Source organism: Chiroxiphia lanceolata, chromosome 1 (genome assembly GCF_009829145.1).
Source record: "Chiroxiphia lanceolata isolate bChiLan1 chromosome 1, bChiLan1.pri, whole genome shotgun sequence".
NCBI lineage: Eukaryota > Metazoa > Chordata > Aves > Passeriformes > Pipridae > Chiroxiphia > Chiroxiphia lanceolata.
This window is the reverse complement of record NC_045637.1, coordinates 135,202,234-135,222,769: the sequence shown is the minus strand read 5'-3', so window position 1 is coordinate 135,222,769 and position 20,536 is coordinate 135,202,234. Positions and strand designations below refer to the sequence as shown.

The window sequence follows — 20,536 nt, the reverse complement described above, 5'->3', positions numbered from 1 at the left end:
TAATAAGTGGTCAGGAAACATAAACAAATGTGGGATGGCAAAACTTTCAAATGGCACAAAATATTTAGTTTATTCAAATCCAAAAGGATTATGGAGATATCCAGAAAGTCCTCTTCAGTTGAGTAAATGGGTAGTGTGATAGCAAGAGAAATAGTAAGCTCATAAATAGCAACCACAATATTAAAGTAAAAACACTGAGATACTTATCCTAACCAGTAAGTTCTCTAATTGACTAAATCAACTCTAGGCAAACCTGGTCATCCTTAGAGATAGTGCATGCATCCAAAAATCAATAAATTTGAACAAATAAATAGGGGAAGGAAAGTAATACAGAATTCTAATGAGAAAGTATCAAACATTACTTGTCAAATTTCAAAAGATTCTGTGCAAAAGCATGGAAAACATCCAAGGAGGGATTTAAAAATGAAAAATGTTTACTTCAGAAAGCAAATCAGATTTGTTCCCTCAAATCTGCTGTGGAAAATTTTCAAGAGAAAAAAAAAAGGGAAAGGATAGCTAAAAGTAGTAAGAAATAAAAACTAATATTAAAATTGGGATCAGGTCTCCATGTATCATAATTTAAAATGAGAAAGTCTTCATCAGTTAATGAAGTCATAAACTGACAGACAAAAACCACTTTGCTCATAGTACGTGGTTAATTTGTTATGCCCATTTTAACACTACGTTCTCAAAGCTAAGAATTAGAAAGGTTTGAAAAGAGAAGTGAAATTTGAGCAAAGAAAAGGTGTAAGTAAGATAGCAGGAATGCCCAGAATAAAAATAGTAAATATAGAAAATATTTTGGAAAGCTACAGTTTAAACCAATTTATAACTGTTACATTGAGATGAAATGTAGGCTTGGATTATCCCATATTGGCAAAATGGGAGTTAGGTCATTCAATCCTTTGTCTCTTTTTTTTAACCACAGGATTCTCAAACTGGGTTATCTTTATGACTTAAACATGAAAAGCATCTGTATATTTATAATAAGGGTACCTACTGTAATCTTACTCTCATATACAATGTGCTGTTTTGCCAACTATTCATTTTGCACACACATATATTTGCTGTTGCCAGTGGATATGTATTTTGAGGCTGAAAGATGAAGATCTGCTTGTGTGCTTTGGTGAGGAGAGGGAGACTTAGCTTTTGCATGGCCCATATTTTATTGAAGGCCCTCAAACTGAGACCATCTAGATGTTTTCAACATTGAGATAACCTACTCCATCCTAAAGTAGAGAGACTTGGACTCTTGAAATTCTTTAGGACTGATCAAGTAGCATTTCAAAAATATCCTGACCCAGTTTTGGAATTCTTCTGTGTGTATATGCCTGTGTTTGTGGTGTTTGGGCTGAGTTGGCCATGGTCACCATGAATAGCTGTGGAAATGAGGAGCCCGTGGCTACATGTACACTGCCTCAAGTAGCGAACGGCATCCCCAGGCTAGCACAGACTGAGACAGGTGTCATGATAGCAGGTGCAACCCACACCTTTGAAGGGTCATGTCACATCAGCTTAGCTCAGGCTGAGGCTGTCCCCTTTCCAGAGACAGTCCCAGCAAGGCTCCCTGTGCTGGCTTAGCTTCCCTGTGTGTGTGCACAGAGAGCAGAGTTACAAGATAACATGCATATTCAAATGTCATCTTTCAGTCTGCCAGGTGGGTGCTCTTCAGGCCCTTGGAAGAAATTTCCCCCTTCTCAGGTGTGGGCCTCAGTGTTCCTCATGTTCTGAGGATGATATTTATGGAAATCTACCAGACTGGGAGACGTTCTCTCCCCGAAGTCACCGCGGCAGGTAACCCTGTTTGGCCTCTGAGATGGGGACCTTGGGCATATTCCCACCACTCCGTCTCTGAGCAGACTCCCAGATGTTCAACCTCAGACACACGTTTCTGTGTTTCCATGAACTGCACTATTTTCTGTCACTTTTGCTGGGGTGGGCTATGCCCGCTGCTGCTGCCTGACGGTGAGCGGCGAGGCCGGGTACCATCCCACAAGGAGCTCCCTCCCGATGTTGGATCGTCCGCCCCCGCCGGGTCTGTCTGGCCCGGGGAGCCCCACGGGGCGGAGGGAGGAGCGCGCAGGGCCATGTGAGCAGCTGGCGGCGGCAGCGGCCTCGGGGAAGACAGATGGGGTGAGAGACAGCGCGGGTCCGGCTGTCAGCGGCCGAGCCCCGCCGCGGAGGGAGCCCCTCCTCCCGCTGTGCGCTCCCGGCCGGGGCAACCATGGCGTCCAGCGAGGAGGACGGAGGCGGTAACGGCGCGGTGGAGGAGAAGGAGAAGGGCAAGAAACGGAAACTAGGCGCCCTGGCCACAGCCTGGCTCATCTTCTACAACGTCGCCATGACCGCGGGGTGAGCGGGCGCGGGCGGCAGCTCGGCGGCTCCGCGGGGCGCGGAGCGGCGGAGCCGGGGCAGCGCGGCGGGGGCGCGGCGGGCCCGGGGGCTGCGGGGCGGGAGAGCCGGGATGCGGGAGAGCCGCCGGGACCGGGGCTATCCTGGCCCGCCGGGCATTGCCTAATACGGTGCAGCGCTGCCGGCCGCCGGCGCCCGCCGCCGAGGTTAAGTATAGCCGGCACCGGAATGCCGGGCGGGATGACGCGTCCCTCGGCACAGCCGCCGCCGCCGCCCCGCCGCCGCCGCCCGCCTCCGGATGGGGAGGCGAAAGCGCCCCTCGGTGCCGCCGGGAGCTTCACGCCCCGGGGTCCCGTGTGGGGCAGCGCGTTCGGGTCTGTGGGCCCCTGCTCTGAGCGAGCGGAGCCCGTTCGGGTCCGTGAGCCCCAGCTCTGGGCAAGCAAAGCCCACCCCGGCTCCCGGAGGGGAGAGCGCGGCCCGCAGAACCGGCGGTCATTAGTGATGAGCGGGGACGGGTGAAGGGGAAAGCATTGCAGTAGCCTGGGGGGTTCATTTGAGCTTGTGCTCTGTGCTGTGAGGCTTTGCTCTAGGGAAAGTGGAACAGATCATAAGAACACTCAGGTTTGTGTTATTAGTGCTTGAAGCACCTATTTCCGCTTAATGAAAATTTGCCCTGTTCACTAATTATTGGGGAAAAAAACTTCCAACCTTTTAATTTCCACATGCTTAAAAGAAAGCTAGGAATTAACTATTTTATAACTTCCAGAGTGATATTCATCAGGAGAACAGTTTTACTGTGGTTACCAGTGAGTGAATTCTCTGTCCTTTGAATCCCATAAAGCAAAACTGACATGCTGTAGTTGAAGTAGTTCAAGTACTGATGGAGAAAGCCAGGAATATGATCCTAATGGCTTTCTTCTCTCTGTCATCCGTGAATCATTAGTAGGTATTTAAGTCTGTTCATATATTGCTGCAACACCTTTTGAAAAGTGCTTTTACTGAAAGTAATTTTTTTCTAACTGGCAGGTTACTGTTACCTCATTGAACTCCCAGACTTGTGCTCCATGTGTGAATTTGCTAATGAACACTGACTCTTGCCACAGACTTTTATATGTCTCTAAAAGATTATCGAACCATATTAGTTTTGACCTTAGGTGCTGCTTCAGTATCTCCCACTTCCTTCTCTCCCATCTGCCATTCTTATCAAAAAGGATTAAGACATGCAAAATTGGATATTTTATATGGAAATGGAGGAAAAAAAAGAGAGAGGAACAAATTCTTATAATCTTTTTGGCTACAATTTAAGAGAAAAAATACACATATGGAATAGAGCAATACTTAACAGGGGTACTACACAGGATAAATAAGTAGCTAGAACAGCATATTGGTCCAGTTATCCAGACTGTGCAATATAGCAAAGTGTTTCTAGAGTTTTAATAAACTAATGCATAACTGCATGTTAACAACTATTATAATAAAGAAAACTTGCAGCTTATCTTCCTTTCTAACACAGGTTTAAGGGACTAAAATGACAGATGAATACCCAGTCCTACTGAAGCCCCAACTGGAAATGCTGCCTTTATTATAGGAAGTGTTTTCCATTTCCTTGTGATTTGCAATACTCAAGTCAAAGCCACCGACAACTAAATAAATCCAGCTACAGAAATTCATGTCCACATAAAAATTTATTTAAGAAAAATGTATTTGCAATCTTTGCTTCTGAGTGTAGTCCAAGATTACTTCTCTCTGCAATGTTTTGGTTATGGAACAAGATACAGAGAATGTCTTGTTAGATTAGATGTATTATGACTTCTCAGTCTAGGGCTAGGACAGAGCTGTTGCTGTCACCATTCATGCTGCCAGCTGCATGTAAACTCACTGTCACCCTCCTCTTATTAAACACATCCCTATGAAACAGGGCAGCTTTACTGTGGAGAACTACAAGTGATATTTCAGTAATTCCGCATTTCCACAATGGTGGGAGACCACCTGAAATAAATCCACTCATATTTAAAATCCGTTATAAAATCTAAGTGACACTTGCAGGGGAAAATTTTGGAGCTCTGGCAGATCGGATTCATGGGCTTAAAGTAGAAGGGATCAAGAAGGGGAATCATTCCTACCATGTGGGGAAACCTGACTAACTATGTGAGTTTGAAATGCTGTCATGAAATGCTGGGATGGGCCATGCCAAGTGACTGCATAGCAGTAGCCACCTTGCGTAAGAGTTGTTAAGGGGCTGATACTGAAGTAGGTGCCATCCGAGGTGAACAGGGACCTGTCATGAGCCATGTGACACTCACGCTGTTACAGCACAATGGATCTGACCAGAAGATTAGTATTTCCTGATACCCTGTTTCCAATATTAACCAATACCTTATGCTTAGGGAGGAGTATAGGAACAGTAGATGAGTTAAATATTTATCCAAATGTTTGTGTAAATATTTCTCTGAATGTTTATGCACTCTCTGAATCTGCCTCTGAGTTTTTCTCAGACCCCTGTGCTTTGTTGCTTGGACCCTTCCTTAGCCAGAACTCATGTCGCTGTACAGCATGCTTGCTATGACCTATGGAGAATGAAAGAACTCAGTATTTTTTCCCAGTATCATCAGATGAGAAGTTAAACTAAAATTGTTATAATTTCGGGGTTTTATTTTTACCTCTCAAAATAGCCATCCATAGCTCTGGTTATGTCTGTGTCTATATTAAAGAATTTTTGTACTTTCTTAGTCTTTGTGTATTGAAGCCTGAAGTTTTGAATCATCGTGCTAGTATGATGTCTTTATAAATGTGGTATAGCTCCGAAAGGTTGAGAGAGTTGAGGTTGTCCAGTCTGGAGAGGAGAAGGCTCCGGGGTGACATTATTGCAACCTTTTGGTACCTGAAGGGAGCCCACAAGAAAGCTGGAGAGGGACTTTTCACAAGGACCTGTAGTGATAGGACAAGGAAGAATGGCTTTAAACTGAAAGAAGGCAGGTTTATATTATATATTAGGAAGAAATTCTTTACTATGAGGGTGGTGAGACACTTGCATACATTGCCCAAAGAACCTTTGTTTGCCCCATCCCTGGAAGTATCCAAGGCCAGGTTGGATGGAGCTCTGAGCAACAATCTATGATTCTATGATAAAGGAACGTATAATACACTCTTCTGAAAATCTTAATTATATAAATATGGATTTATTGTGTGGAAGGAACTGCGTATGCCTTGGGTTATTGTACAGAGTCTGGGCTGACGGTGGGGATCAACCAACCACAGTTTAGAAGTTTACTTTTATTTAATCTCAATTTCCATTCAATTTAAATTTTGTATCAAATTCTAGTATGATTAAAAGATACTGTTATTCTCTTTCTTTTACATTGGAAGGGTTATTAGTTGGTATAATTGTTCAGCTTCCCCCCCCACAAAAAAAATAAAAATAATCCAACATCCTCAAGTGTGCTAGTTAAATATACCTGCCTCTGGAAGCCAGGAGCATAGAACACCCATCTTTCAGCACTTTGCCACCTGATTTTTAAAGATTACTTCTCAAGACTATTGAAAACATAATAGTAATGGTAACTTCAGTTGGACAATCACAAACAGAAGCATTCAGATCACTAGTCAGTCCTGAAAGCAATGAGCTGAGGGGCTGTGAAAAGTGTAAAACTGATGGGCATAGGTTCTGGTCCTTTACTCATTCAAACCTGCAACCCAAACAGTGGCTTCAGTGCCAAGTTGATTGTGTGTTTTCAAATAACAGTAATTAATGGTAGAGATGCATGAGGATGTAATAGTAAAAATATGGAGTCCCTGCTAGTGAAAAGTCTGATGGATTGGTGGTTTTGGGGGTTCCCTGAATTCAAGTCAATCCTCTGAAGGTAGCAAGTCATTCTCCATCCTTTTCCAAGTAAAGAGATAAGAGTGTAATGTTTACATAACATTATAATATTTATGTCTAAAGATATTTTTGATAATCTAAGAACACTGACAAGTGAAGAAGCAAAGATATTCTGTAAAGAAAAATACTCTACTAAATTATTTACGATGGATGGATATTTTTAGAATTCTAATTTGAAATGTATCCATTCTCTTTCTTTTGTAGGTGGCTGGTATTAGGTATTGCCATGGTGCGGTTTTATATACAGAAAGGAACACATAGAGGCTTATTCAGAAGCGTTCAAAAGACGCTTAAATTTTTCCAGACATTTGCTTTGCTTGAGGTAAATTTTAAACATTAGTTTGCTTTACTAAATACTGCATATCATAGGCAAAACACATTATTATCCTGAATTTAAAATCAAAGTATTATATTAGTACTAGAAGTCCTTTTAAATTTATTATTCATAAAGGAGTTTTATTATTTAATGAAGGAGGGGCAAGATGATTACTTGAAACAAGTGGGCACATTTTTTTCAACCTTGATTCTAGTATTTCTTTAAATCAGATAGTGCCTGGGAACTGCTTCGATTTGAGAGTCTTGAATGAAAAAGGCAAAAATTCAAATGCATTCCAGCCATCAGATCAACCCTCTAGTGTTGTAGGTATTTCACCACCATCTCCAGAGATTATAGCTTACTTATTACTCCTTATACTGGGCTTACTATCCTTTGTGCCTTCCCTGCTTCTGCTTGTTTCCAGATCAGACTCACGTACATCTATGGAAGGAAGCTGTTGGGTTTATTGAGCACTTGCAGTTCTTTCCCAGGCACAACAAAGAGTTAACTTTTTTCCTCAATCTGCCACAAAGTCTCTAGTTCAAAATCCTGTTGCCAGCTGTATATAGTAAAATTCTATCCTGTAAAATTCTTCTTTGAATAAGGTAATGGAAGGGAAATTTGCTAGTTGAAAATAAAGTGCTTTGTAAATATCTAAATGTCTAATATAAAATAAATGTCTTTCACATGCTTGCACAGCTGAAATCCTGAGCCCGTTGTTGCCAGGGCTCTGCCGTGAATTTCTTTTCTGTTAGTTGGAGACAAAAGACCCTTCCCTTCAGAATTAAGCCTAGGTTTATATTAATATCAAAAACCCATGCTTATAGTGTAGCTAGTAACATGCTGCACATCTGTAACCTCTAACTTATTTTTATTTACAGGTAGTCCACTGTGCAGTTGGTGAGTTCTTTGTTTTAGTTTCTCCTATAACTAGTTAAAACATGAATTGTGGAACAGAGATAACATGTTTCTCTTTTTAAGGAATAGTTCGCACATCTGTGCTTGTGACTGGGGTCCAAGTGAGTTCAAGAATCTTCATGGTGTGGTTCATTGCACATAGCATAAAACAGGTATGTGCATAAGCAAGTTATGTTTCGATTTTTTTTAAGGAGAAGCTATTAATACAGTTCTCATTTCACAAGGAAGACCAATTTAGAAATTAATGATATTCCTTAATGAGTATGCTTACATACTTGAGTGCAATCTTGGAACTTGGGGTTAAAAAATGGAATTTATGTGCTTCTTCCCAGGAAACTGAGTCTGGGTCTTACCTGTGAATCAGCAGTGTCTTCAGCATTGTGCTGGCTGTGGTCTGCCTAGGCAAGATCAATGACTACTGCTGTTATTTAGCAGCAAATCTACCACAGTGTTACCAGTTCCATTTCAAAAACTTTAATTAGCACTTGCTGAATTAATATAAATAAAATGTAAATTTGTGTATTTAAATTGATGTCTCATATTGAATTTACCTCGATAAACATGGTTGTGATTTTGCAGTTTGTTTTAGGAACTATCTCAGAATTTAAATGTTATGGTAGTATTAACGTTTGATGACATGCGTAAATGCACATCCAGCACGCCACAGTGGCACTTGTGGTCCTATGTAAATGACTATAGTTTGTTTGCCTGGCTGTAGGTGGCTATTTTAAGGATAGTGATTTGTTAGCAGAATGAAAGAAGGAGACTGCTTACAGCTCGTAGGTAGGACATTTGGGGCATTTTCTGAGATCTGCTTTCTGCGAAAGGCATGTAAGAATTAAGTGAAGGATTTTGTGCTCCTGAATTTCTTTAGAACTTGAAAAGCTGAGCCATTGAACTGTCTCACCAGCAGATGGCATAGACCTTTCTGCAAATGGGTTATCCTAGCACCTGCCTCAGTTACCAAATCTCTTTGTTTCAGTTCACAGAGGACTCATTTTCTACACTGCATCTTTTTCTTTACTGTTGCTTTTCTTAAGATGGAATAGGCTTTTCATTTTTTCCTTAAGGGAAAATGTCTCAAAGATTAAAAAGGTTTTTTATATTGAATGTCTACACAGAAGCTGGACTTACCACTGCATTTTGCCATTTTTTATTATCTACAGTGGACTAAATCTTTAGCATATACAGTAATTTCTTTTATTTCCTTTATCTACAGTACAGTAGGTCAAGCTGTGTCCAAGAAAAACTACATGTGAATGTATGTCTGATTGTATTTCATGCTATTATTGCTTAGCAGGCATGAGTGTTCAGGGTCACTTTAGATGGTGAGAGGCATGTCAGTGATAATAGCCAGACCCAGATCTCTCCACTTGACTGGTGATTTGCAAGGCAGTAGAAATTCTCTGCATACTTATTTAAAAGCTCTTCAGCTTGGATTTAGCACTGTGACATGAATCCAAGTTTGGGTTATCCATGTTTGTCTCTAATTGCGTGAGGCAAAGAACAGCCTAATTCTGTCTTTACTTTTGCTTCTTAGTTTGGATGTCTTTGCATTTCAGTTGTTCCTATTTTGTTTGTGATTTTGGTGTTATTTTTATATCCCAGTTTTTTCTATGATGTTGGTGAGATCCAGTAAAAGTGCACCTTCTTTGACTGACACATTGAGGGGGTGATTTTATGAGCACTTACCATTCTTCTTGACTTTTGACAGGGTTGTGGATTTTCAGCATCTTGGAGATAATAGTAAGCTTTGTCACTGTGTTGCACTTTATTTTAAAAAATCATTTTCCTTTTTTGTAATTTTAACAAAACTTGTGTTACTTTATTTTATTTCACAGACGTCCCTGTACCTTTTCAGCCTTCAGGCATGGAAGTATATTACAAAATTCCTCCCTCTTAAAGAAAAGAAAATTACTTGTATGTAATTCTTCTTCTCAGAAGGCAGTGTTTGTAATAGATCCCCAGGAGCCTTCTCTGTATTTGGGGACTTTTGTTTATTTGTTCACTCAAGAGTGAAAAAGAGCCGATGTTTTGAAATAGCAGAGATGTGCTACCTACTGATGAGGCAGTTTAATGACTCAGAACTTAAATCTTAAACAGGATTGTTGAGTGGGTTTACCCGAAGCTCCTGATCTACCAACTACTCTTCATTTAATGAGCCATCTGTACTCCACCTACTTAACTATCTTAGAGCTCCCTGAAGTCTGCCAAACTTGATCTTCTGTGACCAAGTTCCAGTTAGCAGATTATACAAAGCAATTCCTTTTGTCTAAAGTTTCATGGAGACGTGCATTATACAGTGAGGAAGAAGCAAGATAAAAAGTAAGAGAAAGTCTAGGAGACAGAGTAGTGAAATGTAGGATGGTTAAAAACTCATTATGGAACAACATATCTTCTGTAGCATTGTTTTGTTCTTGCTGTTTTAAGGAGTAAGAAAATAATCAAGTAAGTCAACCACAAATAAAGAGAGGGGCCGTTAGTGTAGTGAAATGCAGGTAGAGAACAAAGGGGAGGAATAAGCATAATTGTAGAGGTTTATATTTGGTATTTGCATAAAGGATAAAGATTGCTCAGTTTGCAAAATGTCTGTATGTTAGTACACACATATGATGTATTTACTGTACATATCACTTTTATGACAAAATCTTCTTTCTTTATAAGATGTTAGTTCTGTTCCATGTATCTTAAAGAGAAGTCTGTTGCATTTGCACAGAAAAGAGGCTTAAGGATGAAGAGAATGTTGGTTCTTTATACTTCCGCAGATCCAGAATGAGGAGAGCGTTATTCTTTTTCTGGTGGTATGGACTGTGACAGAGATTACTCGATATTCCTTCTACACATTCAACCTGCTCAACCATTTGCCATACTTCATTAAATGGGCCAGGTGGAGATGTCTTGCACTTCAGTCTCTCGTGGTTCTGTGCATGGTAGTTTCTCGCATGCTGAGCTAACACTCAGGAGAGCAGAGTTTTGAGCTTTTGTTATGTGTCAGCAAAGTGCAAGTTGGTTGCTTTCTGTACTTGGCATCATTGTTGCTTGGTTTTAAATGTTAAAAGTATTTTAGCTGAGATTTTTGGGGTCTGATTTATTCGTTGCTCTCCATGTCTCACAGTTTGAGCTCTGCTTTCACTTACTCTTAAATTTTTTTCTTTATCTTTGGAGTCCTCTTTTAACTTAAATATGACTCTTTAAGATGCTTTTGAATACTGTGCCCAAAATTAAGCACCTGTGCTAGTCTTTGTGGATGTCAGTTCTTTGAAAATATGGGCATTGTTGTCACTCAATCTGTGTGGATATTGTTACTTTATATGAAGTTCTGCTTTATCAGAGCTTTTGTAAGATTATATCCATGTAGTGAAGTATTGACTTAGTTTAGTCCACATAAAAAGTGTATTCCATATCAAAACTATTTGGATTTTGAAGCATACTTAGGGTTGGCCATTAGATCACATATGTTATGGAGACTGCCTGTTTATCAGTAGACTGGAAGACTATTCTCTGTATTCATTATTTTAAAAATACATGTAAGACAGGATGTTAAAAGGAAAATATCTAACCTACGTTCAGTGCAGATGACTCTATTTAAAAGAGTTTGTTATTTTCCTTCATTTTTGTTTTATAGATAATTCAGTTTTGATGCTTCTAATATACTTCTTTGATATGTCTGATATTTATGTCCATTCCTATAATATGTTATATTTTTGCTAGTACCTAAGATGATAGACTTGGTTATGTTTAAGCATTAAATGGCAGACTTAAAATAATCAGGTTGGCTGTCATTAATAGCTTTTTATATAGGCTTCAGAAAGAAATATGCGTCCATTGACAGATATACTTTTTGCCGTCAGTGTGTCTTGAATGACAAGATTTTGTTTCCTTAATATAGACAATAGAGAAAATCGACATTCTAACAGCAGACTTATGTGGTGAAATATATTATAAACAAAACACTTGAAAATATGTTATCTTTTCATAGAGTCCAAAATATCCCATCAAGATTTATGGATAAACAAACAGCACAACTGGACATAAATTCAGTACTCCAAGAGAGCTGGAATTTCTGATCTTTAGCTTATAATTGTAAAAGATTCTCCTGTCTGTTGTTAATGGAATTGGTATGCTTCAAATTTTAGTTCAGAATTGTTGGGGTTTTTTTAACTGCGTAGACACACTGTGTGTAAATCGTTGCATCAGTTCCTTCTAATACCTCCTCTAATCTGTAGTGTTCCCGGTGGTGCCAAGCAATAGGGCAAGAGAGAGTGGACAGAAACTGATGCACAGGAAGTTCCACCTGAATATGATGAAGAACTTCTTTACTGTGAAAGTGACTGAGCACTGCAGCAGGTTGCCCAGAGAGGTTGTGGAGTGTCCCTCACTGGAGATATGCAAGAACTGTCTGGACACAATCCTGTGCCACGTGCTCTGGGATGATCCTGCTTGAGCAGGAAGGTTGGACCAGATGATCCACTATGGTCCCCTCTAACTTGACCCATTCTGTGATTCTGTGATTTCCCTAATCTGTAGTCTGACTGCAAGTCCTCTAAGCCCATTTACTTCTAGGAGGGTTTCATGTTTAGTCACTGCTGTTTTGGATCTCATCTCTTTTGGTCAGGGAGTACACACTGTGCCTTTCTCTCTGTGCCACAGCTGTCATTGCTGTTCCCTGCATGAACTGGAGAATTTTTCCTTAGGAGAACCTGCATATCCATGGTGTACTGTGTGTAAGGACAGTACAAAGCCTTTTGATTACAGTTTTTCATTTTGTCACTGCCTATGTGGCCTGTGGCATTCAAACCACATTTTATTTAAACTGAATGCTTCATCTTTGATTTGAACATCTTCTCACTTCAAAATCGATCTGATAAGTTTCTGGCACTGCCATTTTCTTTTATTTTTTTATTCCAATTTCCATTAGTGGTAAATGTAGTATTATTTGAATTTCCCATGTGGTAGCAAGTAAAACAGACTGATGTTTCTCAATGTTTTCATTATCTTCAAATAAATTATAATACATACAGTTGACCAAGTGTGCATGAAAATATGTAAGATCGTCTGAATTTGGGATTCAGTCCTGATCTGAATCCTCTCAATAACAACAGGAGCCAAGATCAGTACCTGTAAAAAGAAAATCATTATCGGAGACTACAAGTTTGAGGATTGTTTTATTATAAAGACATACAAACATTCTGATACTTCACTGTTCTTAATAAAAGCACTGAGGAATGCATGCTCTGTAAATGTAAGCAACTCTCTCCAAAGTAAATGAAACTGGTGCTCTGTGCCAAGTCAGGATGTGGTATTTGATTTTGGTGCAAGATCTACTGTAATACATTGCTGTGCCACTAATAATAACAAGAGAAAATTTTAAATTTGGGGAGTGTTTCTCACAAAGTTTTTTTTACTTTTTAATGCAGATACAACTTTTTTATCATTTTGTATCCTGCTGGAGTTGCAGGTGAACTGCTAACCATATATGCTGCTTTACCTTATGTGAAGAAAACAGGAATGTTTTCACTGAGACTTCCGAACAAATATAATGTCTCCTTTGACTACTATTACTTCCTTATTATTGTCATGTTCTCCTATGTGCCGTGTAAGTATTATTTAACTGTAGAAACGTTTTAACATAATAATCAGTCATCAGCAATGCTGGAAGCACTGCCTGTAGTAAAATTAGCTGAACATTTTCTACTGTAAAAGCCTGCTTTCTCTTGTTCCAAGCTTTGCTGTGCTTTAATTGGTTAGACTGAAATTTTCTGTCCTGTTATCTGTCTCAGAACATAAGCTGTCATAAATTTCAGTGAAAATGCCAAAAACATTTCTAAGACTTGTACAAAGTAAAAAAACTTTTTGCTTACGTGCAGAAATGTCTGTAACTGTGTCACTGAGACTTCCTTGTGCCTTGGCCACTTTGAAGCAATGGCTTAAAAATGGTCCTGCAAATTGTGCCAGAGGTTTGCTGTGTTGTTATTGCTACTAATGCTCATTTACCTCTGAAAAATCACAATTTTAGCATGCTTGGGAAAAACTTGAAATGATATTCTCCAAGATTTCATTTTCACAGAAATCAGCCCTTCCTTCCCTGCCTCCAGACCTCTCAGAACATCTTTAGTCCCTGGTTTAATCAGTTTGTCCTTGTGCTTAACGGATACCAGAAGCCACAGATCAATTGGCTGAACTAAGCTAAGGGTAGAGAGACTGTCTGTCTTTCACTTCCAGTGTTATTTCCACAGGTACCTAAGCAGTGAAGACGAGGAGAAAGCAACCTGATTCAGATACACTGCCACAAATGGGGCTAGATCAGACTAGGGATATGTAATATTTTAGATAACATTACTAACAGAATATATAATAGAATATTTTGAATAATCTCTACGTTGAGGTTAGAAACAAGGTAGCAGGTTAGAGAGAGAAATAGAGAAAGAGGAAATCTGAAGTTAAAAGGTCTGTGATTTGCATTCATAAAGGGAGAAAGAGACCTTAAGCATGGACTTTCATAATATGTACATACACTGAAATTTTTTGTCACAGGAAATCATGAAGGCCAACAAGTGAGATTGATGTGAGTAAAAGATGTCCTAAGCTGTCATAACTTATTAATGGTTTTACAGCTGTTTATATAACTTAATGTTTAAGGAATAAATCTAGTTTTCTAACCATTAAGTATAAGAATGAAATCTGTCAGCAGGACAGTAATATAATAGATGACAGAGGGCCAGGAGGAAGGGATCTTCTCACTTGAGACTTAAACAAGTAGGTTAAATTTGTATTCTCAAAGTCTTAATTCAAACATGCTTACCTTAGCACAGATTTGAAGGCTTCAGGCACTGCCAGAACGTGATTAAGTCCTGTTTCTAGAAAGAAAGCGTTGAAGCAAAATTCCTTGAATTTATTCAGGGGACCTTGTCTGACTTTTGAGTAATTATTGTTTTGTAATTCACTGCAATGTTAATGCCTTGTTATTATTTGCCTTAACCAACTGCAGCACTGTGTGCCATAATTTTTACTCATTCTGCAAAATTGTGTTTTATATGATCTGTTGAATTTTGTCATCTAATTTGCTTTCTTTTATGCTTTTATCAAGTATTTCCACAACTCTACTTCCACATGCTGCGGCAGAGAAGAAGGGTGCTTCATGGAGAAGTGATTGTGGAAAAGGACGATTGAATCAGGATGTGTAACTGTGGTGCTTTTAGTGGAAAACAAAAAAGAGGGTAAAACCTCAATATTTCCTGTGATTTTTCTGAGTCCAAGTTTTAAAACATGGAACAAGAATAAACAACTGTGCATAAAATAGCATGGATTCTATTATTTTTACAACTGATATATTTTCAGACCTATCTTTTCATCCTCAGTTTCGCTTTGGTTTTTAATTGTCTAATTCTTCAAACAAATTATTTTCTTATTTTCACAAATAGTTTTCTTAGTTTCACAAATAGCTTTAAGAATTGGAATAGTTGGCTACTGTGCCCTCTATTCAGAAAGTTGTGTTATGACCTGTAGTCATCATCAAGAACAGGAGAGTTGATAAGTTGTACTCAAAGTGAGTCTTCTGGAAAACAGCAGAGCGTAAATTGGGTAATTGTGTTTTTCGTAGTCTAGGTGGCTTGAATGTTATTTAAGCTTTATATTAAATAATACCTTTCCTGTTATAAGTACTGTAGCACATTGTTGAACAATCTTTGAATTACAGTAGGACTTTGGATAGCAGCTGAGTCTTTGATTTTCAGTGCAAATTTGGATCTCCCTGTATTTTCATTTGTAATTTACAGATACGTAGAATAACAGATATCACATTAAGTGTTTAAAAGTTTGTGCTGAGGAGCAGACTTGATGTGCCTACCTTTCTCTGATCAGTGGCTGGAATAGGACTCATTTGCAGAGAAAGTCTGACTAACATGGTGTTTGCTATTCTACACTTAAATTATGTATGCAGAAAAATCTCAGTTTTGCATTTAGAAACTGTAGCTATAGTGAGATATTTGACTTCTTATAAATAGCTCTGTGGGATAAAATATATTTGAAATAATGTCTTAAAATAGAAATTGTGCTTTGAATCATCCCATTGTGCAATTTTAATTGCTTCCTTTCCATTAATTGTTTATACTGCGTTGACCTAATTCTATTCAATGTCTTCAATAATCTGCAAGAAGGATCTGCAGTATATTAATGAAAGTTACAGATGATATTGCATTATATGATACCTGAGTAGGAGGGGTCCAACAAATTAGACACTGCCTAAGGGATTCAGAGAAAAGGTAATGCATTTGAGGAAACTTGGATACTTAGTGAGAGAGAGAGAGAGAAGATTGAAATGTAGTAATGTGGTAAGCAGCTTTGATAACGTAGGCAACAAGATTGCTTCTGGCATCACTAATGTCAAAAGAAGAGTATATATGCAGACGAGCTGCATTAGGCAGCTAAAAATCAGAATATTTGTGATTGCTGAGGTGATATCTGGAGTACAGTCTTATATTTTTGGGTACCTCAAGAATTGAGACAATCTTCGGAAAAGTCACAGAGCAAAGCCATGATTAGTTTAAGTGAGAAAGAAGTCGGAAAGATTGAGTCATTAATGTGCATAATTTTTTGTTTTAGGAGAAATACATGTAAAGGAAGAGGCTTTCTAAGTATAATGGTGCAACTGGAATTGATTATATGAATTTGAAACAAGGTGAATAGCCAATGAATGTCAGGAGAAAGATCCTACTAATGAGATCAGTTAGGTTATGGAATGACACAGTAGTGCTTATCAATGCATACAATTTCTTGGAAGGTTTTCATTTATATTTCGCAAGAGTTTGAGCTATGTACTTGCAGAGGCAGTTTCCATTTTTAGGTTCAGTGATTCTGTGGTAATACAGCTTTTTTGAAATTTGTAGCTGCAACTTTTTTCTGGTGTATCAGGTAGTTTGATAAGAAAAGCAAGGATTTGCTATATCCCTAACTTTTCAAATTCCATTTTGTGCCTTAAATTTGTGATATTTATGCCTGTCTTCATTACACGTAAATGAGTTTCCTTTCAAACAATAGGTGCATAGTGGACTTGAGATAGAAGAGTTGTATTTTTTGCAGTTTTAAAAGGTGGAATCTTCGTATTCTTTAAAACAAATTTCACACAAGGTGCTATAATTTAACTTACTACTTCTGTGTTTTGTATGCAGCTAAAATTATTAAAGGTTGGAGATATAAACTGTATTTACAACACTGCATCACAAAATAGTTGTGTTACACATATTCAGACTAGCAGTTGTATTTGTCCAAAGTTCTTAAAGTACTGTTTTATAAACTCCACTTGCTTTTTGATCCATGAGGAACATCATGGCATTTTTCAGAAGTATATCTCAGTTAGCAAGCAGAATAGTGTGACTAAATATAACTAACTAAAATTAGATTAAATTCTGTGTCTTTTTTACTGTCAGGGCAGCTCACTGAAGACCATAGCTTACCAATTAATTGAAAATGCATTGGATACTTTAAGGGTGTGATTTTGAAATCCTTGGTCAGATGAGTGTATCCCACAGATACTATTCCTGCAATAAAAGGAATACTTGCACTATAATACTGTATTATATTTTTTTTCATTGTGGCCTAAGGATATTATACGTCCATCAAGGAGCTATTTTTATATCCTTTTGTACATGTGACATGAAAAAAATACAGCACTGTTTGCTAAAATCTTGAGTTGCACTTTCATAGAGCAGCAGTGTACAAGGTAGTGATACAATTTAAAAACTGATTTACAGCTACAATATAGTCATGATAAATGAGTACAAATAAAGCTAAAAATTACTTACAGTATCACATTCAGCGTTTCATAGACCAGAGAGATTGCCATGTAGATTATTTGACATGGCATGTACATAAAAAAAGAGTAAGCAACATGTATCTTTCCTTACTCCTCTTTTTTGGCTGAAACCTTTTGCTGAAGCCTCCATGTATACCTTTTCATAGAATCACTAAGGTTGGAAAAGACCTGCAAGATCATCGAGTCCGACCTTTGACCAAACACCACCATGTCAACTAGACCACAGCACTAAGTGCAATGTCCAATTGCTTCTTGAATGCTTCCAGGGATGGTGACTCCACCATCTCCCTGGACAGCCAGTTCCAAAGTCTGACCACCCTTTCAGTGAAGAAATTCTTCCTGATGTCCAACCTGAACCTCCCCTGGTGCAGCTTGAGGCCTTTTCCTCTTTTCCAGTTGTTAGTTGCTATATTGTTAAAATATCTTCTGAAAGATAGTGAGAATTGCAAGTAAAATCCTCTTGCTATTGACTTCAGACTTCCTAGGTAGCTTACTAAAATTTCAGTATAACATCATGAAAAGTTTAATTAGCTTGTTAAATGGACATTAAAATTAAGTATGATTTTCACATGGTGCTCTCTTTCCAACTTCTTTTTTACACCTGTCTTGTTTTGTCTTATTCTCTGCAATATTCTTAGTTTTCTAAAGCAGTTAAATCCTCCTGCTTATGTAAGATTAGAAATGTATTCAAACATAAGCATCTCTACTGTTTTCATGTAGTCTTTAACGAATTGTTTTCTTACCTGTGCTATACATGTTTTCTGAAATGAATTCATATAGAGCATGGCCTTTTGAAGCTTTTCTAATGACATTAGACAGGAATATGCATTTGGAAGGAGATTCATATTCATCAGGTGACCTTGCCTACTATTGGTAGTAACAGAAACACACCACCCTTCATATAAAATCCAGCTAAAAGCCGTTGGATTTCTTGAGGTTCTCCCCAGCACTCTCACAGCATTCCTGTTGTGAAAGGCTGTTTTGAGACAGATTGAGGTGGCTTGTGTCATCACAACTCTGCCCAGAATGTCTGGAAGCCAGATCCTGGCCTCAGGGCAAGGACAGCAGAAAGGAATATGATGCTGAGATATTGCATCTCCTTCGTTAGCTGCCAAGGGGTCACTGGGGCCATTGTGAACAGTAGCTGATAGATGTAATTTCTCTCACCATGCAGGATGTGGGAAGAGAGGAAGCTCAGTGTGCCTTTTGCCTAGGAAGCTCAGGAGATCAGCTGGGATGATCTCTGTGACAAAGGGTGTGTTGCAGAAAGGGCTCTCCTGCTCCACTCAGCTATATTATTACTATCTATTAGCCTATATATCTTGAGATATACTGGTATGCCAAGGTGGGTGTGCCACACTGCTCTCAATCATCTAGTTCAAAATTAACTACCTTGGATAAATGGTGCAGCGTGCTGCTTCTAATTCCCATTGAGCATAACATTTAGCCAGCTTCATGTTAATGAATAGATTGCAATGGCTAGTTAATAGGTAGGTGTATGGAGACTTTTTCTGTGACTAGATGGAACCTACCTTTCTTATCCAGATAAAATATTTTAAATCTAGGTCTAGCTACTGCTCTGACTGTGGTACTTGCAGTCTTCACAGTAGCTTACTTCAGTGGATGTTTGGATATTTATATGATTAGTAAATAAACTATAATGAAAAAAAGTTACAAACATTATAATAATTTATAATTTAAGGTAGTTGCTACATTAACACTTTTTGTTACTTAATCTACCTTAGAAAGAAAAAAATGAAGGAAAGTTAATACAAATAAGTGTTCTGCACTAAGCAGTAGAGCTTCATAAATCAAAATTTTCATGCAGGCAAACTGGCTGCAGTTCATAAAGGATCGGTTATGTGGTTTTGAACAAAAGGTTGAAAGCTTTTCTGAAAATTAAAATTTATATCATAACGTATATTTTAAAATGTGCTGAGAGATACTGTATTATTTATTACCAGTTTACAATTTAAATTCATGCCAAACATACAGTTTTTATAGATGATTAACTGAGGCCATTAAAATGTTTCATTCTGTGTTTGTTACAGTGGCTGTTTAATAAACAAACACCTCATGTTTCTGCACAGCTCTGTGTTCTCTTGCTCAAGTGAGTTGCAGTATGGTTATTGTCTACAATGCTTTGCAAGGCTGCTAAAGTGGCAGGTTCCTATTTGCAAGGGATAGCTCCTTAAACTTGCTTTCATGATGGCACACCTTCACAGTGGGTTCAGTGAGTAAAACTGTATACCACTGGTGCTATTCTCGGGGTCCTGAGTGCCTTCAGTAGGACTGAAGGCTTTACAGATGTGCCTGAGTCATCCTTATGACTTCCTCAATGGAGAGGACCTGTCTCGTGAACTCTTAGCTCACAAAAGTTAGTCTGGCAAGTGAACTTAAGGCTGTACCAAGACAAATTGTGAAGAACCTGGATGTTGGGTAACTCTAGCTCTCTCATAGGAAGTTGCTGTCAAGTTCAGGCCTGCAACTGGTAGTGGCTGGTAATGTTCAATACTTTCTGTGTCATGTTGTATCACCTGAAACGTTGTCTTTTTATTCATACCTCTCTATCTTCTGTGTTCAGTCTTGAATGTATTTGAATGTCCTTTCAGTTAATGGCTTTGTAAAAGTGTAAGTACAAAAAAATTTATCTAAGTGTATCATGTATAGAATTGTACTTAAAGATTCTTAATAATGTAATTGCACTGCAGCTGCTTATTACTGTTATTTCTTCTGAAATGTGTTATCACTAGCAGTTTACAGAGACAGGAAAACAACACAATACAACACTTTAATAACTTATTTATTTGCAAAGATTATAAGATTTTTTGGGATATAGATTCAGATATTTGTTTTAGAGATTGTTAATACTGTAGCACTGTAGAAATTATGCATCAATTAAAAGACATGTTCTAAAGTATGTTCTATTTGATTTATTTTTTTTTTAGCATCTAGAAGTAATTCAGCATTCAGCATAATACATCAGCCTGGTTCTGTTTGCAAATACTATACTTTTTTTATCTAGAATTATTTCACAAATTAATCTTGAGGTCCCCTGTAACATATTTACTATTAGACACCCTTCGTTTTCATATTTCTTAAAATATATTCCATAAAAAAAGGTAGGTTTGAGTAGTAATGTTGGTTTATCATACAAGAGGGGAAAACACAGAGCATTAAAGAGAATGTCAACATGTATGAAGAAAATTGCATTACACTGGTCCTGAAATAGATATTCCAGTAGAAGATGTGTCGGTGA

General features: G+C 38.3%; 1 protein-coding gene across 2 annotated transcripts; it reads left to right on the top strand.

Moving 5' to 3' along the window:
- The first annotated feature begins 2,073 nt into the window (after nt 1–2,073).
- On the top strand, nt 2,074–20,197 carry HACD1 (3-hydroxyacyl-CoA dehydratase 1). Of its 2 annotated transcripts, none has more exons than XM_032684997.1 (7): nt 2,074–2,352; nt 6,437–6,554; nt 7,430–7,448; nt 7,530–7,618; nt 10,232–10,353; nt 12,884–13,062; nt 14,554–20,197. In XM_032684997.1, exons 1-7 carry the CDS (start codon nt 2,225–2,227, stop codon nt 14,634–14,636), a joined length of 738 nt encoding a protein of 245 aa, XP_032540888.1. In that variant the 5' UTR covers nt 2,074–2,224; the 3' UTR covers nt 14,637–20,197. The 2 variants fall into 2 exon arrangements, with proteins under 2 accessions (XP_032540888.1, XP_032540897.1); XM_032685006.1 differs by having other exon boundaries at nt 2,105–2,352; nt 7,536–7,618.
- The last annotated feature ends 339 nt before the right edge of the window (nt 20,198–20,536 follow it).

Coding starts and splice junctions, on each gene's coding strand:
- HACD1 (XM_032684997.1), top strand. CDS start 2,225: ATGGCGTCCAGCGAGGAGGACGGAGGCGGTAACGGCGCGGTGGAGGAG. Junction 7,619..10,231: donor TTGCACATAGCATAAAACAG/GTATGTGCATAA, acceptor ATACTTCCGCAG/ATCCAGAATGAGGAGAGCGT. Junction 13,063..14,553: donor CATGTTCTCCTATGTGCCGT/GTAAGTATTATT, acceptor GCTTTTATCAAG/TATTTCCACAACTCTACTTC.